Source organism: Erinaceus europaeus, chromosome X (genome assembly GCF_950295315.1).
Source record: "Erinaceus europaeus chromosome X, mEriEur2.1, whole genome shotgun sequence".
NCBI lineage: Eukaryota > Metazoa > Chordata > Mammalia > Eulipotyphla > Erinaceidae > Erinaceus > Erinaceus europaeus.
The window spans coordinates 63,287,185-63,313,392 of NC_080185.1; the positions used below are offsets into that span (position 1 = coordinate 63,287,185).

The 26,208-nt window shown below is 41.6% G+C and overlaps 1 protein-coding gene across 9 annotated transcripts in view; it reads right to left on the minus strand.

The window, feature by feature from the left end:
• The window catches only part of DRP2 (dystrophin related protein 2), a 93,436-nt gene that overhangs the window by 1,604 nt on the left and 65,624 nt on the right, over positions 1 to 26,208 (minus strand). For 8 of the 9 annotated variants that reach the window (XM_060183456.1, XM_060183459.1, XM_060183455.1 and 5 more), the window contains 13 exons: positions 26,126 to 26,200; positions 23,434 to 23,635; positions 23,116 to 23,201; positions 20,562 to 20,719; positions 20,100 to 20,266; positions 13,844 to 13,955; positions 9,920 to 10,056; positions 9,553 to 9,618; positions 9,246 to 9,311; positions 7,887 to 8,030; positions 3,836 to 4,073; positions 2,570 to 2,690; positions 808 to 2,280 (listed from right to left, as the gene is read on the minus strand). In XM_060183456.1, coding sequence (XP_060039439.1) covers positions 2,156 to 2,280; positions 2,570 to 2,690; positions 3,836 to 4,073; positions 7,887 to 8,030; positions 9,246 to 9,311; positions 9,553 to 9,618; positions 9,920 to 10,056; positions 13,844 to 13,955; positions 20,100 to 20,266; positions 20,562 to 20,719; positions 23,116 to 23,201; positions 23,434 to 23,635; positions 26,126 to 26,200 — 1,697 coding nt within the window. In that variant the 3' untranslated portion in view covers positions 808 to 2,155. Of the gene's footprint in view, positions 1 to 712; positions 2,281 to 2,569; positions 2,691 to 3,835; positions 4,074 to 7,886; positions 8,031 to 9,245; positions 9,312 to 9,552; positions 9,619 to 9,919; positions 10,057 to 13,843; positions 13,956 to 20,099; positions 20,267 to 20,561; positions 20,720 to 23,115; positions 23,202 to 23,433; positions 23,636 to 26,125; positions 26,201 to 26,208 lie in introns of those variants that run through there. The other variant, XR_009547626.1, reaches the window with a different exon arrangement.

Genomic DNA, 26,208 nt, shown 5'->3' on the forward strand with positions numbered 1-26,208 from the left:
GCCCTGTTAAAGATTAGGTAAACATATGCCTCAAGGATCCTGAGCTTTCTGTCCTATAGTAGATTTCTTCTAGCCCTTTTGTTCCCACAATCTAGGCCCCTGCAAGTATAGTTCTGCTCCCTCTCCCCAACCATAGTCAGATGCCAGGTCCTGTTTTTGATTCTTGCCTATAACCTGCTGACATACATCCAGAAACATAGTTTGATGGCCAGAAAACTTGTGAGTACTAAAACTGGCATTGTGATGAGGTATGACACTTCCGACCTGTATCCTAGTGTCCTCTGGGAGTTCTTATATACCCAGCCTCTCCTCCCCTTCAGCAGATACATCTAGCATCCCAGAAATTTCTACCCACTTCTTGACTGTAACACAAGCAACCCAACTGTCTCAAGCCTCCTTGATGGTAACATCTGTTTGCTTTAAGGCTCTTCACCAGACACAAGAATTGGAAGAATAGAGAATGGCTTCATTACTTAGCCTGGCAAAGGTCATCAAAAGCCTATTCTTTCCTTCTTTTCTGTATTTGGGTGAATAGAGTTTGAATTTTCTCTACTTTGGCACCTGAACCATTGGTGAGAGTATTCCAGGAAAATTCACCCATGGTTCAGGTCTTAAAGGAATCAGATCCTGAATGAGCGAAGAGAACAGAGTGACTCTTCATATTCATCTGTAGCCACAAGCTTTTGTTCCTTTGGTCTTGAGGACAGCTCACCTCAAACATGAATGGGTAGACAACCCAGAGGAGAAGCCGTGATGCACCTTTCTATTCAACCAGAGGCTGGGGCTAACAAAGAGCAAGGAAGAACATTAGTATTTCAAGAGGTATTAGAATTTAATGTGTGAGTGAGACCAAAGAGTACTGATGTACAGTAGTTATGTAGAATAGATATGTATATATAAGTATGTAGGCAGATTAAATCAATTTTAGGGCTCTAAGTTATAAATATTCTTGATAGAAAACTGCTTAAGTGGGCTCTAACTCTGCTCAAAGTTCTAAGCCCACTCCTTCTACTCCCTCACTATCTACTCTGAATAGTTTTTGGATAAAAAAGAGCATGATAAATGTTGCCTAGCAAGAGTTAGTTCAGTTGAAGGTTGGGTTCACTTTCCAGAATTAGAACATTTTTATGCATAGGAAAGACCCTGCTGTTGTCTGGGAGGAGAGTGACCAGTGGTTCCTAGACACGGTAGCTGATTGCTTGTGACTTGCTGTGGACAAACAGCTACCTCATCTCATTCAACTTAAGAGTTAAAGTCGTAATATGCAAGGCAGTTAAGTAGTCAGATTCTTCCAAGCTAGAGGGTAGATTCCCTTTTCTCACCTAAGGAAATCAAGAACTCTCCCAGGGCTCTGAGAGCAGACACAGAAGAGCCAAAGGAGGATTCATCTGGATTCTCAGTTGGTTGTCTCAGGATGTTGAAGATTTAAGGGAAGAGGAGTGTAAGGGAGAAAGCTTACGCTCATAACAATTTACTTTATGTTTCCAAGTGTACTGTAGAAGGAGGGACCAGAATTAACTATTCCCTCCTTGATAAAGGCCTACCCAGTAAGTGGAGGCAGAAGAGACTGAAGATAACAGAAAAAAAACCCACACATCTATGTAGCCTTAATATGGCTAGAGGTATGCCTTCAAGCTAAAGTAACAAGACAGATTTTTTTCAGGGGCACTTTTGATGGGATGTTTTAGGGATAACCTTTTGCCTGCATTCATTGGACCAGAGAGTAAGAATCACACCTGTGGATTTGTAATACTGGAAACCTAAGGGTCATTAGGCTTTCTCATCTCTATATTTCCATGAAGAAGGGACAGGGACTTATGGACACTGATTAGTTCTACTAGCAGCTTCTTTGCTCCCCATCTGAATGACCTTTGGGTGCCATTTGCCTGTGCTGCAACTAAAGTGTACTTAAGGGGCAGTCTAAAACTTGAAGATTAAAGGGCAGATTTCTAGAATTGGAAGAATTATGTCACTCCCCTCTCGAGCTCCCCCACTCCTACTTCACTTGCCATTAGATTCCATCTGCTGCCCAGAGCCCAAATAACTCTGAGGAATGTGGGGGCAGTGGGGACTGGAAAGGTTGAGTGAAGACTGAAGGAAGACTTGGACCAGAAAGGGAAGAGGACTGTAGACTCTGGGATGGGTTCTGACTCCATCAGGAGGCCAGCAGGGTGCTGGCAGTCACATCAGAGCTTCGCACACTGGGGAAGGCATGGCGGAGTTTCTCCATGATGTCTTCTAGGCACAGGCTGACATCTTGGCTCTTTGATCCCACATCATCTGAGTTGGGAAAGAGAGATTTGGGAAGAACACTAGATATTCCATTATGAAGGCAAGGAAATAAGGTAGGATGCTGCCAGCTGAATAGCAGACCTACAGCATCTGTATCTTTCTAGCATAGGAGATAGCTCATGTAAAACTGTGTAATAAACGAATCAATCAATAAGCCTGACTCTAAGCTCAAATCCATGATGAGAAACCATCCCAACCCTGGCAGAAACTTGAGTAAGTGATGCAGGGCAGGACAAAGCCATGGAGAAAAGTGATGGTAAAGGACTAGTGAGCTTACCTGCAGCTTCAGTGTCTGGAGTAGTCTGTCCTTTCTCTTGAGGGTGACTACCTTCTGACTGCTGTGGAGAGGAAGCTAGTGAAGAGCCTGCAGAGCCATTGCCTTCTGATTCAGTGGGTTGCTAGCAATAGATAAAGCAGAAATTAAGTGGTTTTGCTTTCTCAATCTTACTTTCATGGATTCCTGATCTCAGAATGGAGCCTATAGACCTCATGTTCATTCATTTGCCTTTGAACTTTAAAAAGCTCTTGATGGTGCCCTAAATAGTGACTTCCCTTTTAGGAAACTTAGAGTTATCATTTATCAATTACCCTCTTACATCTAGAACATGTGTCAGAATCTTTCAGACTCTTACATGGAAGGCTTTGCACCTTTCTGTTGTCATCTCAGCAATAATCCAGATATTTAGAAACCAAATCTCTTGGAAGACAAAGTTGTACACCTGATCCTTACTTCTATAGGTTATACATAACATGTTCTGAAATTTCACCTAAAGGCCACTTCTTGGAAGATCTTGGAAACAGGCAGTGGGTAGTATTACCAGAAATGTGTAAGGTAACATATATGAAGGGGGTATCATGCTGGCTTTGTCCACTATTGCCACTTTTCTGCACTATTCCGCTTTATCCTTAGCACAACTCTTTAAAGTTGTTTTATTATCATCCTTGTTTTACAGAGGAAGGAACTAGACTTAGTAATACAGAATAACTTTCCTAGCATTACATTGCTACTGGTTGGTAGACCCATTTTCAAACTCAGGGCTGTCTGACTCCAAATGCATGGCATCATGAATTATACCTATTGAAAAAGAAAGGGGCAAACAGTTAAGTCCTTTCTCTTGACAAACATACCCAACTCTGCCTCTTTCCAGAAAATACCACACTAAAAAAAAAAAATCAATGTGTGTGTGTGTGTGTGTGTGTTTTCTGATTCTCTGAACTTTGTTCTTTCACTACCAGATTTCAATGGGCTGTAGGGAAGTAGAGTCCTCTGGAGTTTTCCCTCTACAGTTTGAGAAGGACACAAAGGATGGAGTGAAAGCTCAGTAGAAGAGACTTGGCCAACCTGTGTGATGTACCAGCTCCTCCCCCCTTATCAACTGTTGGTCCAGTTCACTTCAGAAAATCATCGAAGGATAGCCACTATCAAGGACCTCTTCCTCCCCCTCTTTGCTGTGCTCCCTAGTTTTTCACATTCCCCACCTTTGCTCTACCCCCACCCTGTGCTCAGAGGCTGTCCTAGTCTGTCTCCTGTTTCCAGCCTCACTTGCAGCAGCAGCTCCCTTAAGCGCTGCAGCTGTGATTCTAATTGCTTGTTGTGGTCCTCCAGGATCTGCATGCGTGTCTCCAGGCGGCTCTTGTGCTGCCGAAGGATCCGAGCCTCAGCCAGAAGCTCCTCATTGCTGTGGTCCTGTGCCACATCAGCAGAGCCCACAGCCAGGGTTGGTGCCTCCACAGCCTCTTCATGCTGCCACTTTAAGCGCCTCAGTTCTCCCTGGAGAATCCTGCCAACAACAAAGAAGCCAAGACCTGTGGCCTTTATGGGTACTGATTGTCCAAGACCCAGATGTTCTTTCCTGTGAACTCAAGTGTGAGGAACCCCTTCGCTCTCCCACACCCTTGCCACCATAACTAACTCTGTGTTCCTGAAGAAATGGTCACATTGCCTTCCTCCCCAGAACAGACATCGTTTATTATTTCATCCTGTGGTCTCAGGGCAGAGAGTTGGCATTTCATAGAGCAAAGGTCTCAGAGCTTCGATGTGCTGCTTCAGGGATTAGTTCTGACCTTAAAATCAGGCAGTAGTACAGTCGACAAATAAACGAGGCATTAAGCCAACTGATTCACCTACTCCATTTTTAGATTCTTAGATTCCAGGGAAACAGATAAGCAAAAGATCAACCCCCTCTTGCCTCTTCTTTACACTTTCCTCCTCCTTTTTCTTCTTTATGGGGTGGGGGATGTTGGGAACATGTGTAAGCCTGATAGAGCTTAGGGAGAACCACCCCCATCTTTGGATGGAGGTCTGAGAAGATAACCTCTTGGTAAGTCTCTCTCAACCGAGGTGAGCATAAGGGGGGAAACTCAGACTTGGTTCTTTCCTTCTTGACTCTCAGGCCCACAGATACCCCAGTACTTCCCTCCATTAACCACAGGCCACATGGCTGCAGATTCACTTATTCAAAGTCACCTTCTGATCACAGAAGAACACACCTTATCACACACTTCATCACACACCTCAGACCCCAGACAAGAGAAATTCCAAACTATATGGCCTTTTGATATTCATCTTCTTTCTGTCTCACCCTACGGGTTTAACCCCTATGCTTCTCTCAAATACCTTTGGATAATTAAGTTGCTTGTGTCATGGAAAATAACTGTTTTGTATCTCATCAATTCCTGTCATACCAGCCCCCTACCTTGGGAGCATGCTGACTGTTAAGAAACCTGTAATTTCTGTCATATTTCAACAATAATTACCTCCATTGCTTTTCTATTTAACTCATGTCAATTTTGCTAATAAACGGACTCTAGGATCCTGGGACTCTAAGGACTCAGATTCTAGATTCACGCTAAGAGTCCCCTGGTGTCTTTTACTTCGTGTCACCCCTGTCGTGAGCGAGAAAGAACCAGCCCGTTACCTTTCCCCTGGTGGCCACCCTGCCGGAGAAGGAGAGAGACACCCTGAAAGGGGGATTAATGTTTTACAGTTGATAGTAAATTATAGTAGTTTGCACATGTGTAACATTTATCTGTTTTCCATGTTAACAGTCTAACCTCCTCCACCTAGGTCCTTGTCCACCATCATGTTCCAGGACCTGAACATCCCCTTCCCAACCTGACCCCAGAGACCTTTACTTATTCAATACACCAACTCCAGTCCAAGTTCTGCTTTGTGTTTTCCCTCCTGTTCTTATTTCTCAACTTCTGTCTATGAGTGGGATCATCCCATATTCATTATTCTCTTCCTGGCTTATCTCACTTAACATGATCCCTTCAAGCTCCTCTTTGACTCACTTTAAGGACCTATACTGAGTCATAAAAGGAACAGATTTCAAAGAGATAGTCTGATTTGGAGGAGTGTTACTGTTTTTGGCATGAGATTCACTCTTTGCCCAAAGTTTCCCAAGGTCTGCTCATTATTGCTCTAATGAATGGTTTCTCACAATATCTGTAGTTAAAACTCAGGGGGAATTTTTCAATCTACCATAGACCAGAATGCACATGGCTAGTACATAGCTCACCCAAGTTCAACACTCCTTTTTTTTTGTGAAAGAGATAAAGATAGAGAGTGAAATTGGAGAGTGAGGGATAAAGAGAAGTGCAACGTTGTTCCACCACTCATGAAGCTTCCTACCCTTCAGGTGAGGACATAAGCTTATACCCAGGTCTTTGTACATGGTAGTGTGTGCACTACTGGATGTACATCTCCTGGCCAAGTTCAACATTCAGACTGAACAATTCCACTACTTATATGCTTAGATGTTATGGCACTACTGAATTACTATAACAGATTCTGAAAAATCTTCTCTGTTTATGTATTTATCTTATTTTGAACCAGAAGCAGACATATGGTCATGTTCTAAAGAATTGGTCTGTAGATTAGTGGCATTAGCATCCTTGGAAGCTGGTTAGAAATACAAAGGCCAGGGGGCAGACAGTAGAGTACACATGGATGAGGACCTAGGTTCAAACCTGAGGTTACCCCCATTGGAGCATCTCCCTCTCCCTCCCCCCTTCTGTAATTTCACAAGCCCCCCCCTCTGTGTGTCTCCCTCCCCCTCCCTCCCTCCCTCCCTCCCTCTCTCTCTGTCTTTTGCCCTCTAGAGGAAAGAAACAAATGAATGTCAGGAGTGGTGGAATGGTGCAGGCACTGAGTCTCAGCAATAACCCTGGTGGCAGAAAGAAAGAAAGGAAGGAAGGAAGGAAGGAAGGAAGGAAGGAAGGAAGGAAGGAAGGAAGAAAGAAGGAAGAGGAACTCATGTTGCTCTCCAAACTCATATATCAGAATCTGCATTTTACTGATTTCCAAGGATGTTTAAAAACAACAACACTGTTCTGATTGCTTTTGAATGCCTCTGACATGATCTAAACCCCACATAGACCCCTGATACTACTTGTACATTATGAAAGTTAATGTCACATGTAATATTTTCACTTCTCCTCTTTCTCCTCTCTTTCTTCCCTTCCTTCCTTCCTTTCTTTCTTTTCATTCTGTTTGTCTGTCTATATGTCTTTCTTCCCCCTTTTTGTTGTTTGTTTTCTTTCTTTCCACCTATCTCTCTTTCTTTTATTTCTTTCTCCTTTTTCTTTGCCACCAGAGTTATCACTGGGTTGTGTTGCCTGCACAACAAATCCACCACTCCTGGTAGCCAGTTTTTCCTTTTTTATCTCTTTCTTTTATTTGACAACACAGAGAAAAATTTAGAATGGTGGTAGGAAGAGAGAGAAAAAGAGAGAGGGGGTGGAAAGAGAGAGAGAGACTTGTAGCACTGCTTTGCCACTAGTGAAGCTTCCGACCCTAGTGAAGCTTCTTCCTACAGGTGGGAAGTGGGAAACTTGAACCCAGATCATTAGGCAAGGTAACATATGCATTCAACTGAGTGTGCCACCACCTGGCCCCCTCTTCCATTTTTCGTATGCTGTATGCATCTCCACCTTCTTCTTTTATTGCTTTTACTAAAAAATCATTATTCCTTTTCCCTTGTCAACAATACAAGTCCTTTGAGGTTATGCACATGGTTTTCTTTCTTCTGTCTTTTCTGTGTTTTTATTCTCTCTACTTGTATCCAGTGGGTATTTAGAAATACTTGAGTTGAGTTCAAAGGTTTTTGAAAAGTTCTTTTCTAATTTTTTATATTTTTATTATTTATTACTGGATAGAGACAGAGAGAAATTGAGAGGGGAGGGGGAGATAGGGAGAGAGATAGACACCTGCAGCCCTGCTTCACCACTTGTGAAGCTTTTCCCCTGCCGGTGGGGATGAGGGGCTTGAACCTGGTTCCTTGCACACTGTAATTTGAGTGCTTAGCCAGGTGCGCCACCACCTGGCCCCTGAATAATTCTTAAATAGCTACCATTTTCTGAACCCTTTAAGTCAGCCAGTGGCCCAAAACACTAGCTAATGCATTCATTTGATGGTCTCAAGTCCTTGTAGGAGGCACATGCTATCATCACTCCTGTTTTACAGATGACAAAATAGAATAGTAGTAGTTACTTGTTCAGTGTCACACAGCTAAGATGTGGGAGTGTCAGGACTTGAATCCAAGCTGTCTGATTCTAAAACCCTTGCAGATCTGATCTGTGACCATACCCACCGGTTCTCATCCTCTAAGTGGGCCAAGATCTTCTCAAGCTCTCCCTTGTTTTCGGTGGCCATGCCACATGAAGCCTGCTGTCCAAAGGCTGGTTCCCGATCGGTTATGGGACTGGAGTGCCGCAGAAGGTACTGGTCCTCGTCTCTGTGTGCATGTGTGGAAAGAAAAGGAAGAATCCAGGCACTGAACAGAGACACAGCTCAGGCCATGAGTTCTCAACTCCTAGCTTAGGCTCCAGGGGACATATTCTAGAAGATTTACTTATTTTATTTTATTTTATTTTATTTTATTTTATTTTATTTTTTGCCTCCAGGGTTATAACTGGGGCTCAGTTCCTACACTATGAATCCACTGCTCCTGGCAGCCATATTTTTTCCATTGTTGTTGCTGTTGTTACTGTTGTTGTTGGATAGGACAGAGTGAAATTGAGACAGGAGGGGAAGATAGAGAGGAGCCCCACCTGCAGACCTGCTTCACTGCTTGTCAAGTGACCACCCCCTGCAGGTGGGGAGCCGGGGGCTTGAACTGGCACCCTTGTGCCAGTCCTTGCACTTTGCACTATGTGTGATTAACCTGGTGCACTACAGCCCAGCCCACAAAGACTCACTTTTTAATCACATGGGGCGGGGCAAAGTCACATATTCTGTCTAACAAGGAATTAAATGTTCCAAAGATGGCAGAGGTCAATACAGGGTACTTGGAGAGAATATTTTCAGGGTGTCCTGGCTTCTGGATTCTATCTGACATTTTTTTGGGGGGAAAAGAATAAGCCAATCATTTCCCATGGTAATCTGGTTCCCCCACCTGTTTCCCTTCACATCCCAATTCTTGGGAGATCATTGCATGCATGAATGTTAGTCAGGGCCAGATTGATCTGAGTACTTGGCAGATTTTAGGCTCTGTGAACAGACCAGGGACATTCCTAGAGAGGAATGATGCCCTTCTCTGGGTTTTAGCACCAGGGAGTATCTCTGACTACACTAAGTAAAATCTTTGAAGTCTCACCAAGACTGATTTGGAAGTTATTCTCGAGAATAAGATTATGGCTCAATTCTGCAATTTGGGATGAGGGCATATCCTTCTTTCCTCAAAGTTGGCATAAAAGGATGGGATCTTGCAGCCAAAAGTGGTCAGGTCAAATGATAGAGATGTAGCACATCTTTCATTCCCTAGTTTGGATGATAGAGGGCAGACTGCTTCTGTTACTAAGCACTGTGCCCAGGAAGCAGCCTGCCTTCTCCACAGCATCAAGGACCCTCACCACCACACCACCCCCTTGAGGAATTATCCTTCCCAAACTGTGGCAGAGGGCTTTCAAGAAGAGCTATTCCTGGAAAATAAGCAGCTGTGAAAACTCACATGCTGTCATCTGGGGACAGGCTGTCATTAAAGAAGGAACAATTCTGGCTTTCCATCTCAGCAAGCCTGGGAAAAAAGAGCAGGGACAGATGGGTAAAACAGGATGTGAGAACTGGATTCACCTCAAGCACTTGAATCCCACAATAGGATCTTTAGTTTTTGGGGGAAGGGATACCCCAACACCCTTAAGTGTTGGGCTTATTGGCTGTTGCTTCCACAGTGCACACCAAGCAGCCGTTTTCATCACCTTGACTTAAAAACCTTCCCTTTGACCCCACAATTTCCCTCCTCCAAACCTAATATGTACCTGCTGGCAAAATGTTCAATTCGGGAGTGTGTGTCAGCATGAGGCAACATTGGTGAGGAAGCGGGCCTAGAAGAAAGCAGCAATGTCTCATAGAACCAAAGCCTGAGCAGCTGGGTAGCCTTTTATCACACAGCCACCCACCACCACCACCAGACTAGGCAGACAGGCAAGAGCTGATGGGAACAAATACTTGATTCTAGTATATATTTTTTTGTCAGAGTAGATTCCCGGTCAGACATAAGTTGAATTACCTGTCACTAGGTGACAGAGTACTACATTAACCCATTTGGGGATTAGCGCCTTTGCAGCCCCCTTCCCTGGGTTCAGTAAAATCACCCACAGCACTTGTTCAGCCACTGCTACTCACGTCTCACTATAGTTGGCTTCCAACACTGATTGCACTGGCAGATAACCTCGTTGAGGGTGTTTGCTGAAATAGTGCTTTGAACGGAATTTGTTCTTTAAAGTTGTGGCAAAGTCCCTCATGTTCTCACTGGATGTAGCCTGGGAGGTCAAAGGAGGGAGAGAGGACAGGGATTTATTCTAATAATTCCTGGATATTCTGGGGGCTGTGCTCCCAGATGGCAGAGAGTCCTCTGGTAATCCTCTCTAAGTCATATCTCCAACAAACTGCTTTGAGAGAAAGGACTAGAAGGACACATGCCATACTATAAACTCTGGTTGCCTCAGGGAAGTTGAACTAGAAGGGTAGGGGCCAGGGTGAGTAGTGATTGGAGCTTTCATCTTATACTTTAATCCACTCTGCATTATTTGAATCTTTTACAATGAGCTCATAGTTGTTAATTTTAAAGACATCTTTTGTATAAATTATAGAGTGGCAGCCGGTGAACAGAAAGCAAAGGATTATCTGTTTATTCTCTCTAGCTGTGTCTCTCTCTGTGTGTGACTTGTGTGTCTAACTTAAAATGATAAGAAAATTAAAGAACATGGCTCTCGCTTCCAGTGGATCAGACATTTCTGCAGCCACAAAATTTGGAGAAGGAAGGAGAGATGGACTGTGAGGAGATATACTAAAAGATAAGGAGGCAGGGTGGAAAAGGACAACAAGGGGGAACTGAGGATTGAGGAAGATCTTTGGGCATAGAAAGAGATAAAAGTATTTATGGAGCAGTCAGTTCAGGAAGCAGAAGGGAAATTCTGTGGTTAGAGTTCATAGATCTTGAGCAACTTAGATTCAGGTGCTTTCGCAGGGTATGGTCTTCAATGAAAGCCAAGTCTGGAGTATGGAGACCCAGGACAAGAACATATTGGGTTGTCAAAAAAAAATCATGATACATTTTTACAAATGAAAACATAAAAAAGTCTATTGTGACTTTTCTGACAGCCCAATAGTTATGATTTACTAAAGTCTGAATAATTGATCTGAGCACAAACTTTGATATTGATTATAAGGAGTGGAGGCAATAACATAGCATATGAAGAACAGGTGGCAGAAGCAGTATAGAAAACTGGGGCAGAGGGAGTTGGGCGGTAGCACATGTGGTGCAAAGCCCAAGGAGCGTTAGGATGCCAGTTCAAGCCCCTGGCTCCCCACCTTCAGGGCAGTCACTTCACTAGCGGTGAAGTAGGTCTGCAGGTGTCTATCTTTCTCTCCCCTCTCTGTCTTTCCCTTCTCTCTCCATTTCTCTCTCTCCTATCCAACAATGATGACAACAATAATAAAAACAACAACAACAAGGGCAACAAAAAGGAATAAATAGATATTAAAAAGAAAAGAAAACTGGGCCAGATACTTTAATGATGACTCTTTGTTCCCTATCAGGCCACCCCATCATCTGGGGCCCTAGCCGGAGAGTCCTGAGATTCCCAAACAGACATGATGGGCCTAGACCTCGAATAGATCCCTCTCTCCATTGTTACTAGTCATCTCTATCATGAACAACACTACAGACCCCTTTGTGGGTTCCCATAGGACCTTGCCCTCAATGTGGATCAACAACATCAACAACAGCAGAGAATGTTCCATCCTCCAAAGGGAGGCTGGACAACATACTCTATGTTCCACCTGAGGAAGATGGGTCTTGAAATTGGGGCAGTTTGGAACTTTCCTACTCATGATCACAGAATGTGAGCGCAGATCTACAGGGATGCAGGGGTTACATAGGCTCCTAAGCTGAATTTGGGCCCCAGATCAAATCGATGGGGCTTATAGTCAACAATATTTATACACCTTTCCCATATTTGGGAGCTACTCTCTTCCCTAATCCAGCAGAATTTCTGGTCCTTTTTCCAGCCATGACATCATCTCCCCAGATAATAACTTGGATCCACCTGCATATCAGATGTCAGGCTCAGGAAAAAAAAAAAACTAGTACAGTCATGGGCCCTTTGGAATATAACCAAAACAGGCCTACTATCTATGTATAAAATGGAGAACCTAAATCGTCATCTGCAATATTCCAACCTTTAGGTTCATGATTAGTCAACAACTAGTTTGGCTTTATATGTTAACTCTTTTTTTCAGCCACCAGGTTCCAGATGCTATCATGATGCCTACCCGACTCTGGGCAGATGAGGAGTGGAGCTCCAATGTGTCCTGGAGCCCCACTTCCCCAGAGCCCTGCCCCACTAGGGAAAGACAGAGACTGGCTGGGAGTATGGATCGATCTGCCAATGCCCATGTTCACTGGGGAAGCAATTACAGAAGCCAGACCTTCCACCTTCTGTACCCCATAATAACCCTGGATCCATTCTCCCAGAGGGTTAAAGAATAGGAAAGCTATCAGGGGAGGGAATGGGATACAGATTTCTGGTGGTGGGAATTGTTTCCTTTTTATAAATAAACATTAAAAAAGAAAAAAAGAAAACTGGGTCAGAAGGAAATTGGGTGGTGGCACACCTGGCTGAGAGCACACATCACCATGCACAAGGACCCAGTCACAACCCTCTGGTCCCCACCTACAGGTAGGAAGTTTCATGAGCAGTGAAACAGTGCTATAGCTCTTTCACTTTCTCTCTCCCTTTGTATCTCCCTTCTCATTTCTATCAAATATAAGAAAAATAAAGCAAAGTAAAATTATTTTAAAGGAGAGCTTAGTGGTAGCGCAGTAGGTTAAGTGCACATGGTGCAAAGCTCAAGGGCCAATCTGGTTTGAGGCTCCATCTCCCCACCTGCAAGGGGTTGCTTCTCAAGTGGTGAAGCAGGTCTGCAGGTGTCTGTCTCTCTGTCCTCCTCTCTGTCTTCCCCTCCTCTCTCAATTTCTCTCTGTCCTATCCAACAACAGCTATGACAGCAATAATAACAACTACAACAAGTGCAACAACAAGGGCAACAAAATGGGAAAAACAGCCTCCAAGAGCAGTGGATTCATAGTTCAGGCACTGAGCCCAGTGATAACCCTGGAGCCAAAAACAAACAAACAAACAAACAAAAAACTAGTATAGTCATGGGCTCTTTGGAATATAACTCAAATAGGACTACTATCTACAAGACTGAGACGCCCCTAACTCTTCATTTGAACTATTCCAGCCTTTAGGCTCATGATTAGTCAACAATCTGTTTGGCTCTATATGTTAACTCTTTTTTTCAGCCACCAGATTACAGATGCTAACAAGATGCCAACCAGACTTCCCTAGGCAGATGACCCTACCAATGTGTCCTGGAGTCCTGCTTCCCCAGAACCCTGCTCCACTAGGGAAGGAGAGAGTCAAGCTGAGAGAGACAGGCTGGGAGTATGGATCGACCTGTCAACACCCATGTTCAGCGGGGAAGCAATTACAGAAGCCAGACCTTCCACCTTCTGCACCCCATAATGACCCTGGGTCCATACTCTCAGAGGGCTAAAGAATAGGAAAACTATCAGGGAAAGGGGATGGGATACGGAGTTCTCGTGGTGGGAACTGTGTGGAGTTGTACCCCTCTTATCCTGTGTTTTTTTTTGTCAGTGTTTCCTTTTTATAAATAAAAAAATAAAATAAACCTAAATAAATAAAACAAAATACTTATAAAATATTTTAAAGATAAAATTAATACTTAAAATAAAGAAAGCTGGCAGGACTAAGTAAAGGAAGCAGTGGAAGGCCAGTTGCCTAGAGGATCTTTGTTCCTTCTATTTTTCTTTTCCCAAGACTGTTCGCTGTAGGAAACAGCCAGTGTCTTTTAAATGGCCATGGATTTCCAGAGCTGTGATAGCATTTAAGCAATGGGTGATAACAGAGACTTGTGGCCTTGGGCTGCTTGGATAAAGCTTTCCAGAGGAGCAAATAATACACTTAGCCATTGTTTGTCAAAGTGGATCAAGGACTCAGAACTAGTGTGAAGACTCCATACTGGGGTGTAATACTCCATGATGGGGTAATGCAACTTGTTTCCTTTGCTGGCTCGGCCTGTCAAGAAGCAGGTCTGGCAGATGTCCACATTAAATTGTTTCAGACTCCGGTACCTTGAGGAGAGGAGAGGTATGAATCAAAAAACCAGCGTACCATTGCCTTGGAGGCCCAGACTCAGACCTGGGTCATATACATGACCCAGCAGGCACACTATTCAGGTCAACTATCTTGTCAGCCCCAAGTTTGTCTTTTAAACTACCTCATCACTTGAATCATTGATGTTTTACATCAACATACAAATGCCCCTTATATAAATTCATTATTTCCATTGTTATAATTTACTTCATTGTTATTGATAAATCATCTTTGAAAAACATATTTTTGCTTCACAAATGGCACTAATAATATTATGTCTTTATTTTGGGGGGATTAATGGTTTACAGCTGACCATAAAAGACAGTAGTTTGTACATGTGTAACGTTTCTCAGCTTTTGACGTAACAATTCAGCCCTCTCTAGATCCTCTTCTGCCATCATGTTCCAGGACATGAGCCCTTCACTCCCACCCCAGAGACTTTTACTTTGATGCAATATACCAACTCCAGTTCAAGATCTGCTTTGTGTTTTCCCTACTGTGTTTATTTATTTATTTTTTAATATTTATTTATTTCCCCTTTGTTGCCCTTGTTATTTTTATTGTTGTTGTAGTTATTGTTGTTGTTATTGATGTCATCACTGTTAGATAGGACAGAGAGGAAGGGAAGACAGAGAGGGGAAGAGAAAGATAGACACCTGCAGACCTGCTTCACCGCTTGCAAAGAGAGCCCCTTGCAGGTTGGGAGCTGGGGGCTCCAGCCGGGATCCTTAAGCCGGTCCTTGCTCTTAGCACCACGTGCGCTTAACCTGCTGCACTACTGCCCGACCCCCTGTTCTTATTTTTCAACTTCTGTCTATGAGCAGAATCACCCCATATTCATCCTTCTTTCTGGCTTATCTTACTTAACAGGATTCCTTCCAGCTCCATCCAAGATGAGGTAAAGAAGATGAATTGGTCCAACCCCCTGTGGAGAGCAGTCTGGAGAACTCCCTATAACTCTGCAAGTCCTCTCCTGGGGCTATATCCCAAGGAACCAAACATACCCATCCAAAGAGATTTGTGTATACCTATGCTCATAGCAGCACAATTTGTAATCGCCACAACCTGGAAGCAACCCAGGTGTCCAACAACAGATGAGTGGCTGAGTAAGTTGTGGTCTATATACAAAATGATGAATTCACCTTCTTCACCTCATCTTACAACTAAGAAATCTCAATATGTTAATTATATTAAGTTCTTGGTAATGAAATGATAGAATTGGAAAACCTAGGATCAGGAACCATAACATATATGGTAACTGTAAAACTGCAATGGTTGTAGCATATGGAACATAACTTCGGTAAAATATAATACTACACAAGAATATATCTCAAATTGCATATATAGCACATTAAAAAATCACCACAAGGATGACAGATGACATAGTGGGGGTTGTATTGTCATATGGAAAACTGGGAAATGTTATGCATGTACATTCCTGTCGAATGTAAAACATTAACTCCCTAATAAATAAATTTAAAAAAATGTACCACAGAGGCCTTTAGTTCCACAACATACTAAACTTTCTTTTAAGGGTAATTTTTTTTTTAACCAGAGCAATTCTCAGCTCTGGATTAAGGTTGTGTCAAGGACTGAACCTGGAGCCTTTGCTACCTCAGACATGAAAATCTTTTTGAATAAGCATTGCACTATCTCCCCAGCCATTTCTTTTAAATATAATAATATGGTATATGTATTTGTGCACAATATACATCAAATTTCTGTAGGGAAACTGCTCAGCATATGTCTGGATGGATGGATGTACATATATATGGGAGAGAGAGAGAGAGAGAGAGAGAGAAAAAGAGAGAGAGAAAGAGAGAGAGAGAGAAAGAGAGAGAGAGAGAGAGAGAGAGAGAGAGAGAATATCACTCTACCATATGTGGCACTTAGGTTCAGACTCAGGACCTCAAGCTTAAGGGCCTAATTCTTTATTCACTGTGCTAGTTCCAGGCCCCTAGTTCTTTCTTTCTCTTTTTCCTTCCTTCCTTTCTTCCTACCTTCCTTCCTTCCTTCCTTTCCATAATGTTTTTAGTGATTTAATAATTATTTACAAGATTATAAGATAATAGGGGCATAATTCTACATCACTCCCACCACTATAATTTCTATGCCCTCACCCCTCCAGCAATAACCACCATACTTCTCCCTAGATCACAGATATGGGTTGACTGTACAAATTACTTCATTAAGTATAATCACTACTAGTTCCATTAATTTGTCCCCAAAGGACACAATATGGTCTTTTTAACAGCTGAGTAGTACTCCATTGAGTGTATGTCCTATGGCTTTTTTAAAGACTCAAATGAGTTATTTTATTCCATTGTTAAAGATCATTCCTCCCTTACTCCACCCAATTACTCCTCCTAGATTTTTTTTCAGATATTTTAAGCTTTTAATCAGGAAAATGAAAAAAGGCACACACCAGAGAAGCATGTGGGTCATTCCAGCAAAGACAGATGGCATACTTTACTTCCTATACATAGCAAATTACTTATGCCTCACTAAATGACTAGTTTTCTTCTAGAAGCCATAAAACTCTGTGAAATCAGATGGTCTGACTCCCAGATCATGTTGGAACTAGCACTGTCCCACCATCACTTTTATTTTCTTAAATCTAGGGCCTCAAACATGTATGATTTCACTGTTCCAGACTGCTTTTTCACTGAAGTAGGAGAGTGACAGAGACACCACAACATTATAACTTTCTCCAGTATAATAGTGCTTCCCATATGGTGTTGGGGTTCAAACCTGGGCTACACACATCGTAAAGCACATGCACTCCCTGGTGAGTCAGCTTTATGGCTAGTCTTCACCATCATTTGTAAGAACAAAAGTGGCATGGAGGAAAGAGGTCAGTATAGTAAATAATATTCTCAACAAGATGACTCCAAAAAGTCCAGTCACACAGGTACCCGCTTTAAACAAGGTACACTTTCAATCGGAAGGCAACTTATTCTACCTGTTTTGAGTAAGTTATACACCTATATATGTATGAAACTATATACTAAGTATTTACGATATTGAAACAAATGTTGTTAATTGTGCTAATAGTAAATAAAACATTTTTAGCTGTGGTAAAATTATTTACAATAATAGTTCTACTATTACTGAATATAGACTAGACTTTCCTATTCCTTTCTAAAGCCTGATTGAACTGCATGGACCTAGTGGTATAGAATGGTAAAACACCTCAACTTAGAGAAGCCAGAGTCTTGAAAATCAGGTCTTGTATCTAAGCAGTTTTGTACACCCAGACAAGTAATATTTCACCTCTGTGCTCAGTTATTTATAAAAAAGGCAACAGATTTTCAATGACAGATGAGTGGCTAACAAAGTTGCGGTAATATACACAAGGGAATACTACTCTGCTGTTAAAAATAACAAAGGTATCTCCCTTGCATCATCTTGGATGGAACTTGAAAGCATCATGTTAAGTGAGATAAACCAAAAAGAGAAGGATAAATACTGAATGACCTCACTTATAGGTGGAACTTAAGATAAGAAAGGAAAACACAAAATGAAACTTGAACTCGGTGTGTATTGCACCAAAGCAAAGAACTCTGAGGAAGGAGAGGAAGGGACAGGGTGAAGAGAACCTTAGAGTCCTGTTACATGAAGATGAAAAAGGACCTAAATTCTGAGAGATTATACCCAAGTGTCAACTGCATTATAAATCATTAACCCCCCAATGATTAAAAATAAATAATTGAGGAGTCAGGTGGTATCGCAGCGGCTTAAGCAGGTGGCTCAAAGTGCAAGGACCGGTGTAAGGATCCCGATTCAAGCCCCTGGTTCCCTACCTGTAGGGGAGTCTCTTCACAGGCAGTGAAGCAGGTTTGCAGGTGTCTATCTTTCTCTCCACCCTCTGGCTTCCTCTCAGAGCTCTCTCCATTTCTCTCTGTCCTATCCAACAACGATGACATCAATAACAACAACAATAAAAAAGGGCAATAAAAGGGAATAAATAAGTATTTAAATAAATAAATAAATAAAATAAATCAGGTGGGACTAGAGATAGCTCACTGGGTAGAAATAATGCATTGCATTCTACATAGCCCAGGTTCAAGTCCCAGTGCCACGTGAGAGTGTCATGATGTCACAAGGAGAATCTCTTGTGCTGTGGTGTCTCACCCTCTCTCACTTTCTCTTTACTTCTTTATTTGTCTATCTGAATGAAAAAAAAATTGGTCTGGGAGTATGAAGCCCTGCCTTGACCAGAAAGTAAAAAAAAAAAAAATTTTTTTTTGCACCATTTAACTGTTTCTCCTGCCCTACAAGTTTTTTCATCATAAGAAAAAATGTAGCTATGTTTGGTGATAGATATTAACTAGGTATACTGTGGTGATCATTTTACAAATATTGAAATATATTGTATATCTGTAACTAATATAATGTTACATATTGACTACATCTCAATAAAAAAGTCTTAAAATTGATAATCTGATGAGAACCAAGTTCAGGATAATGGATACCTTTGTGCAGGGAAAGGAAGTATGATGCAATATTGCTTTATGTCTTTTAAAAATATTTATTTATTTATTTTCTCTTTTGTTGCCCTTGTTGTTTTGCATTGTTGTTGTAGTTATTGTTATTGATGTCATCATTGCTGGATAGGATAGAGAGAAATGGAGAGAGGAGGGGAAGACAGAGAGGGGGAGAGAAAGATAGACAACTGCAGACCTGTTTCACTGCCCTGCAGGTGGGGAGCCGGGGGCTCCAACCGCGATCCTTACTCAAGTCCTTGCGCTTCGCACCATGTGTGCTTAACCCACAATGCTACCGCCCGACTCCTGCTTTATGCCTTAAGTTTAGTTGTGGGTGTAAGCTACAGTGTGCTGGAGGAAGCAAGCCACAGGAAACTACAGTTAAAATACCTGGAGATTTATCTACAGCAATGGGAGAACAACTGCAATTTCCAGTGGAGGGAATGGGGACACAGAACTCTGGTGCTGGGAAAGGTGTGGAATTAAACACATTATCTCATAATTTTGTAAATCAGTATTACATCACTAACAAAAAATAAATTAAAAAACAAAAAAATCTTTTTAAAAGAGGTAGATCTCCAAGGGAAGTATTTTTATTATCTTTGGATAATTTTATGATAATTATAAATAAAAATATATGATGCATGTCAAAAAATGTAAGGAGTTATTCAAGTCAGCTATTAAGTTTATTAAGTTAAAAAATTATATCGAGTTTAAAATAAAAATCAAATTATAAATACAGTCATGTTATTTATGTTAAAATAAAGGTAATAAATACTAAAAGCTCATCATTTCCTAATTAGTTTAAAACTAGTTATGCTTCTGAGTTTGCTTATGTCTATTGTATTTGCATGACTGAAATACAGTAAATTGTGTGTAACTATTGATACATGTCTCTTTCTGCCTTTCTATAGGTAACTTGACACTGGCCACAGGTGGAATATTTACTGCATAGAAGTTAGCACATGGGACCGGGTGGTGGCGCACCTGGTTAAGCGCACATGTTACAGTGCTCAAGGACCTGGGTTTGAGCCCCTGGTCCCCACCTGCAGAGGGAAAGCTTTGCAAGTGGTGAAGCAGGGCTGCAGGTGTCTCTCTTTTTCTCTCCTTCTCTATCTCCCCTATCCTCTCGATTTCTGGCTGTCTCTATCCAATAAATAAAGATAGTAATAAAAAAAATTTAAAAAGAAGTTAGCACATGATACAAATCAGATATCTTATTTGTTTTCTGGAGGAATAGTTGTGACTATTTTATCAGCATAACATTTAGAGGACCATTTTGCTATCTCCCCAGCCTTCAGCATACAATTTAGTACAAATATTTTTTTTATTTGTCTGGATACTAGAACTTCTGGATTGTACTTAATATTCTTTGGTACTGATGAGTAATTTTTCCACTCTATATGCTCTTGTTATGTCTGAAATTCTTCATAATACAATGAAAAGAAAAAATATTCTTAATTTTCAATTTTTGAAGGTCAAACTTTCTGCAGTAGAAAAGACTATAAAGCCATGCAACAATGTAAAAGAAGAACTCTATATAAATATGTAATGCACTGTTTTCTAATACCTGATTTATTTGTAATATGTCAAAATCATTATTGTTATCATGCCAGTGGGCATTGTTTTCCTTACCTGAAGCCTTTAATAGGGCACTGCCTACAGATAGAGCACTTGGTCTGATGTTTCACTTGCTCAGCAATGGTAACCCGATGCAGAACAGCCAGCCATACCATGGACTGGGGCTCCAAGTTGACCCATTCAAGGAACTGTGAAGCTTCAATGACTGGCTTCCCAGTGCTCTAAGGAAACAAGAAGCCCAGTGATAATGAGTGATAGTCTAACTGTCTTGACTTTAGAATGTCAACCCTAGTGGAACAGATGAACCAACACAGCCTCAGTTGACTTATTCTCCAGAAGTGCCTACCTTGTCCCCTATCATAGTTGAGATGACACCCCCCTCAGTAGGACTCTGACTCTAAGAGTCCAAAGGAACTCTCCTACATCAGAGCAGTTCAGATAAAAAGCTTAGCTCTTATTCCTTCCTCCCTTCTCCCACCCTCCTTCTCTGTCATCCCTCCACAGTTCCATACTCACAAAACGGAAGCAACTACGGACACTGGGTTCCACATTGCTGCCTCCAAAGGCTGCCACTTCCCCCAGCTGACGGGGCACCTGAATGGCTTCATGAAGCAGGACACCAAGATGGCGCTGGTCACACTGGCTGCCTGAGTTGGCCACTTGGCTGAAGAGGTCTGCTGGCCCCACCACAAGTCATGGCCAACCACGGTGCAGGGATGACCAAAAAAAGGTGCAAGGAAGAAGAGCAGAAAAGGAAGACAGGAAAAGAGTACACATACTTAGCTAATGACTTTTGAAACTGGAATACTTAAAAGGTAGTCCCTAACATAGAAGTCTAAGTTTTAAATAAGAATGCTTTGTGTTCAGAGAGAAAACATGAGGACAAGAGTAAAAAATAGACACAAAGAAAGAACATGAAAGGGTGATGGAGAGAGATGTAGAGTGAGAGCAAACTGCAGGTAAAAGCTGCATCACATCTCTAACACTACCGAGAAAACTGATTCTCAAGAGAAAGATGAAAGAGTTTAGAGGTGTCTGAATATGAGTCAGTCTGCTCTATCGCCTCCTGATTATGTAGCTCATGTAGTCTAATACTGCAGTAATCTCTCAATTAGCCACATAAACGAAAAAGAAACACCAGAATGAATAACCCTGAAAGAGCAGAGAATTAAAAGCAATTAATCTCTAAGTGATTGCAGACTAGACCATGGATCTTACATTTTAAAGTGGACTAAATGTGTCATTTGGGAAAATCCTCCATCTCACCCCAATCTTAGGGGGGAAAAAACCCTCCAGAAGTTCTTATCTATCTGCTTCATTCCTAGGCACAGAAAATACACAAAATTTGAAGGCAGAGTGTCTAAGCTTTAGGTATAAATTGTTACTGACCAGCTTGTAGAATCTAAGTAATGAACCTCTCTATGCTACAGCTCCATAACTTGCAAATTGAAGACGATCACTCGTGGGGCATGGCAGTGGCACATCAAGTTAAGTGCACATAGTACTATGTACAAGGACCAGTGTTTGAGCCCCCGCTCCCCACCTGCAGGAGGGATGTTTCACAAGCAGTGAAGCAAGTCTGCAGGCATAGCTCTTTCTCTCTCCCTCTCTAACTCTCCCTTCTCAATTTATTTTTATCCCGTTGAATAAAATAGGGAGAAAAAAGAAAGAAAGAAAGGAAGGAAGGGAGGAAGGAAAGGAGGAATATAGAAAGGAAAAGAAGAGAAAAGAAAAAAGAAAAAATGGCCGCTAAGAGCAGTGGATTTATAGTGCCAGCACCTAGCCCCAGCTATAACCCTGGAGGCTAAATAAATAAATAAACATTTCTACAATAGTGAAAATACTATATATATATATATAGTATATATATATATAGTATATATATACTATATATATAATATATATATATATATGGCTGTTGAATATAAAATAAAGATAGTAACTCAGCATTCCATCTCAAAGAATTATTGGAAGAAATAAATAATATCATAGCTATGAACATTCTTGGAAAAGTCTGCTTGAGTCTCGTTAAACCTAGGACTCTATATCTTAATGCTTTTCATTCACCAGTGCATCTTGAAACCTCACCTCTCCAGAGCCCTGCCCCATTAGGGAAAGATAGAAACAGGCTGGGAGTATGGATCAACCTGTCAATGCCCATGTTCAGCAGAGAAGCAATTACAGAAGCCAGACCTTCCACCTTCTGCACCCCATAATGATCCTGGGTCCATACTCCCAGAGGGATAAAGAATAGGAAAGCTATCAAAGGAAGGGGTGGGATATGGAATTCTAGTGGTGGGAATTGTGTGGAATTGTACCCCTCTTATCCTATGATCTTGTCGATCATTATTACATAAATTAAAAAAAAAAAACCTAGGACTCACCACATTTAGCACAGTGGTGAACACATGTTAAGCACTTGACTATTAGTGATTCTGTTGCAAACAAACAAATGGCAAAGGGCAGAAGATGGAACAAAAGATGGAAGGGAAAGCAAATAAACTGTAAACTAGAGAGACTACTGGATTTGCAAGCCTTTACCTATCACAAACATTGATGAGCCTCAGTTGAGGTTCATATACACATGTACATTAACCATTATGCTTCTTTCCTCTTCTAGCTATGCATGTAAATCAGTCAGAATTATATACTTTCCACCTCCCAGATAATGGGGATTACAGAACCTTGCCCACTTAATCATATGGAAAGTCTCTGGTAGAATGAGTGATATGATTGAGCATCAGAGTGGGAGAAGATCAAATCTGATGAACCATGAGGCATGGAAATAAGTCTGGGTCCTGGCTACCCTAGAAAAGCAACTTAGATTTAGCTAAGTGCTTACATCATATCATAAGAATTCAACCTCTAGAGTGATACTGGATATGATAATCAACCTTGAACCCATCATGGCTTTTGATTGCTGTCGGTTCTTTTGAGTAGGATTGTAAGGCAGCCTGAGTGTCCTTCCGCTGAGTCATAATTCCTACTTCCACATGTCACACAACTATCCTCATCCCACCACGGCTCTCCTTCTACCGAACTCCAGCCCAGATTCTGGAGTTGTACTTACACTGAAGTTTTTCTTTCACTTCTGTGCCACAGAGGCATGCAATGCCAGTCTTAAAGGATAAGGCCCGTATCTTTCCACTGCGACCACTAAGATTCAAAGAGAGTGAGAACATGAACATAGGCAAAGAGTAGATATCTTGGTAGTCACTTTTCTCACACAGCTGATCATAGCAGGACTCTATGCCTATGACTCTATGTCATATCCTGAGCTGAGCTGATCCCAAGTCCACTATGGGAGCAATTCCTTACCACAATGCCCACCACTCCAGATGTCCCATTGAATTTCTTCCTAAAGACTCTCAGGATTTTAAGCCTTTACCTATCAAAAACATTGAGGAGCCAGTTGAGGCTCATGTCTACACAGAGTGGTACGTTGACCAGGATGCCTCTTTCCTCCTCTAGCCGTTCATATAAAGCAGTCAGACAATGAATGACTTCCACCACATCCATCACATGCTCACTGGTCTGCAGATCATGCTCGTTGAAGATCTCTAGGGCTGTAGCTAAAGTTACCAAGTCCACTGGGAAGGAAAAAAGAGAGGTAAAAAACACAACCAATCCAATGTGTATACTTTATATACTTTCTCCATATTTTGGGAGCTTCTCTCTGCCCTGATCCAGCTGCTAGTTCTATTCACAACTCTGACACCATCTTCACAGACAATACTTTTAGCACACCTGCAATGTTAGCTGTCAGGCTCAGGCAAAAATTAAGAGTCATGGGTCCCTTGGAATATACCTAAAATAGACTTAATAGCTTTGTCCAACATGAAGACCCTAAATCTCATCTGCTATATTATCTTTAGGTTCCTATTTATTAAACAATTTGTTCTGCTTTGTATCTTGATGCTTCTCAGCAACTAAGTTGAAGATGCTATCATGATTTCGACTTGACTTCCCTGGGCAGATGACCTCACCAATGTACCCTGGAATGCCACCTCTACAGAGCCCTGCCCCACTAGGGAAAGATAGAAACAGGCTGGGAGTATGGATCGACCTGTCAGTGCCCATGTCTTTCAGATAAGAAATTGCAGAAGCCAGACCTTCTACCTTTTGCACCCCATAAAGATCTTTGGTCTATACTCCCAGAGGGATAAAGAATAGGGAACCTTCCAATGAAGGAGATGAGATATAGTATTCTGGTGGTGGGGACTATATGGAATTGTTCTCTTATCCCACAATCTTGTCAATCATTAAGTCACCAATAACAAAAAAGTAGACCCTCTCCAACTAGACAGAAAAGGTCACTCAATGCATTATCTAGACCAATCATTTATAAGTATGTCGTAAATATGTCCTTGATTAAGGCATTGAAGAACTCCTCAATTTAACTCAAAGCCCTTGGATTAACTTCTGTGTCAACAATTTTAAGAAGATGTTAGGATGTGAGTTATTCACCTTCCGTTGTGTATTAACTCCCAAAGAATTTAATCCTATTTTAAGTTTCTCAGTCTTTATATACATTTCACTGCAAATAGGTTTGTTGATGAACCCTGTTCTGAGAAGCTGGGTGCCTATTATAAATACTCAAGTATTCGTGGGTACATGTGGCATACCTCAAAATAACTTTTTAATCACTCCCCAGTGCTGAGTTCATCCTAGCCTGACATGCCTGCATCAGGAGTATTGAATAGAGAGTGGATCTGACTAACACCTGGAAGCATGCTGCCTGCAGCCAGGCTGTCCCCTGATCACTGAGTGATACTTGTTTCAACAATTCTGCTGCTGTATCCAATAATTCCAAGATGTCAAAAGAACACCAGCCTTTCTGGGTCCAAACCATGGGCTTCAACATGTTTTTGCTTTAAAACTCTTGCTTTTGGGTCAGCATAATAGCTCACTTGGATAGTGTCCTGCTTTGTCAAGAGCATGATCCAGGTTTGAGCCCATTTTCTAACTGCACTGAGGAAAGTTTCAGTTCTCTTTCCCTCTCCCCCCTCTCTCGCTACCTAAAAAAAACATAAAAGTAATAGTGAATAAAATAAAAAACTTGCTCTCTGAACTGCTGACATATTTGACTATGTAGGATGCCTGCAATGCCCAGGCTCAAGTCCTGGCAACACATGGGAGGAGGCACACATGGGAGGAAGCTTCAGTGTTATAGTATCTCTCTCTTTCTCTGTATCTAATATCCAAATGGAAAAATTGGCACACATGTGCACACCAAATAAATAAAAACCATGGTTGCTGGATTCATGGTAGGAAAACTAATAATATTTTTTTAAATGACTTAATTTTTATATATCATTTTGTATATTCTAATTTATTTAAAAATTTATTTATTTTTAAATTTTATTTATTTATTATTGGATAGAGACAGAAATTGAGAGGGGTGGAGGTAAAGAGGGAAAGAGAAACCTGCAGCTCTGCTTCACCACTTGTAAAGTTTTCCCCCTGCAGGTGCAACCAGGGGCTCGAACCTGGGTCCTTATGCACTGTAACGTGTGTGTTTAACCAGGTGTGCCACTGTCTGGTCCCTTTAAAATTTTTTTTATTATCTTTATTTGTTTATTGCATAGAGACATCCAGAAACTGAGAGGAAGGGGGAGATAGCGAAGGAAAGAGACAAAGAGATGCCTGGAGCCCTGCTTCACCACTTGCGAAATTTTCCCCCTGCAGGTACAGACCGGAGGCTTGAACCTGGGTCCTTGTGCTTTGTAAGATGTGTGCTCAACCATGTGCACCACTACCCAGCTCCTTTTCCAACTTCTAAAATAAAAAAGTGTAAGTTTTAAGATGAAAAATCCTGTTGCTTGACTGCCCATTTGAGCAGGGAATTAAGAGACAAGAAGGGTAGTTGTGGGTCAATTTAGAAATAAGTCTTGGGCTGAGGGAGAATGGCAGAGTCCTGGAAATATCAGGTGTCTATAATCAGTATATCTCAACTTTCGAGAGCCTCCATGAAGCTAGTCAACAACTCTGGCTAAAGGAAGATGGAAGTGGGAAATAGCTAGCATGTGAGGAAGAGGAGTGGAGTGAAGGTTATAAAGGATATGTGAAGGGAAACTCACAACGCAATGCCTTCTGGACTCTACGTAGCTTCATGGCAGTACGGTAAGCTGAGAACTTAATGTTGTTCAAATCAGCTGCAAAA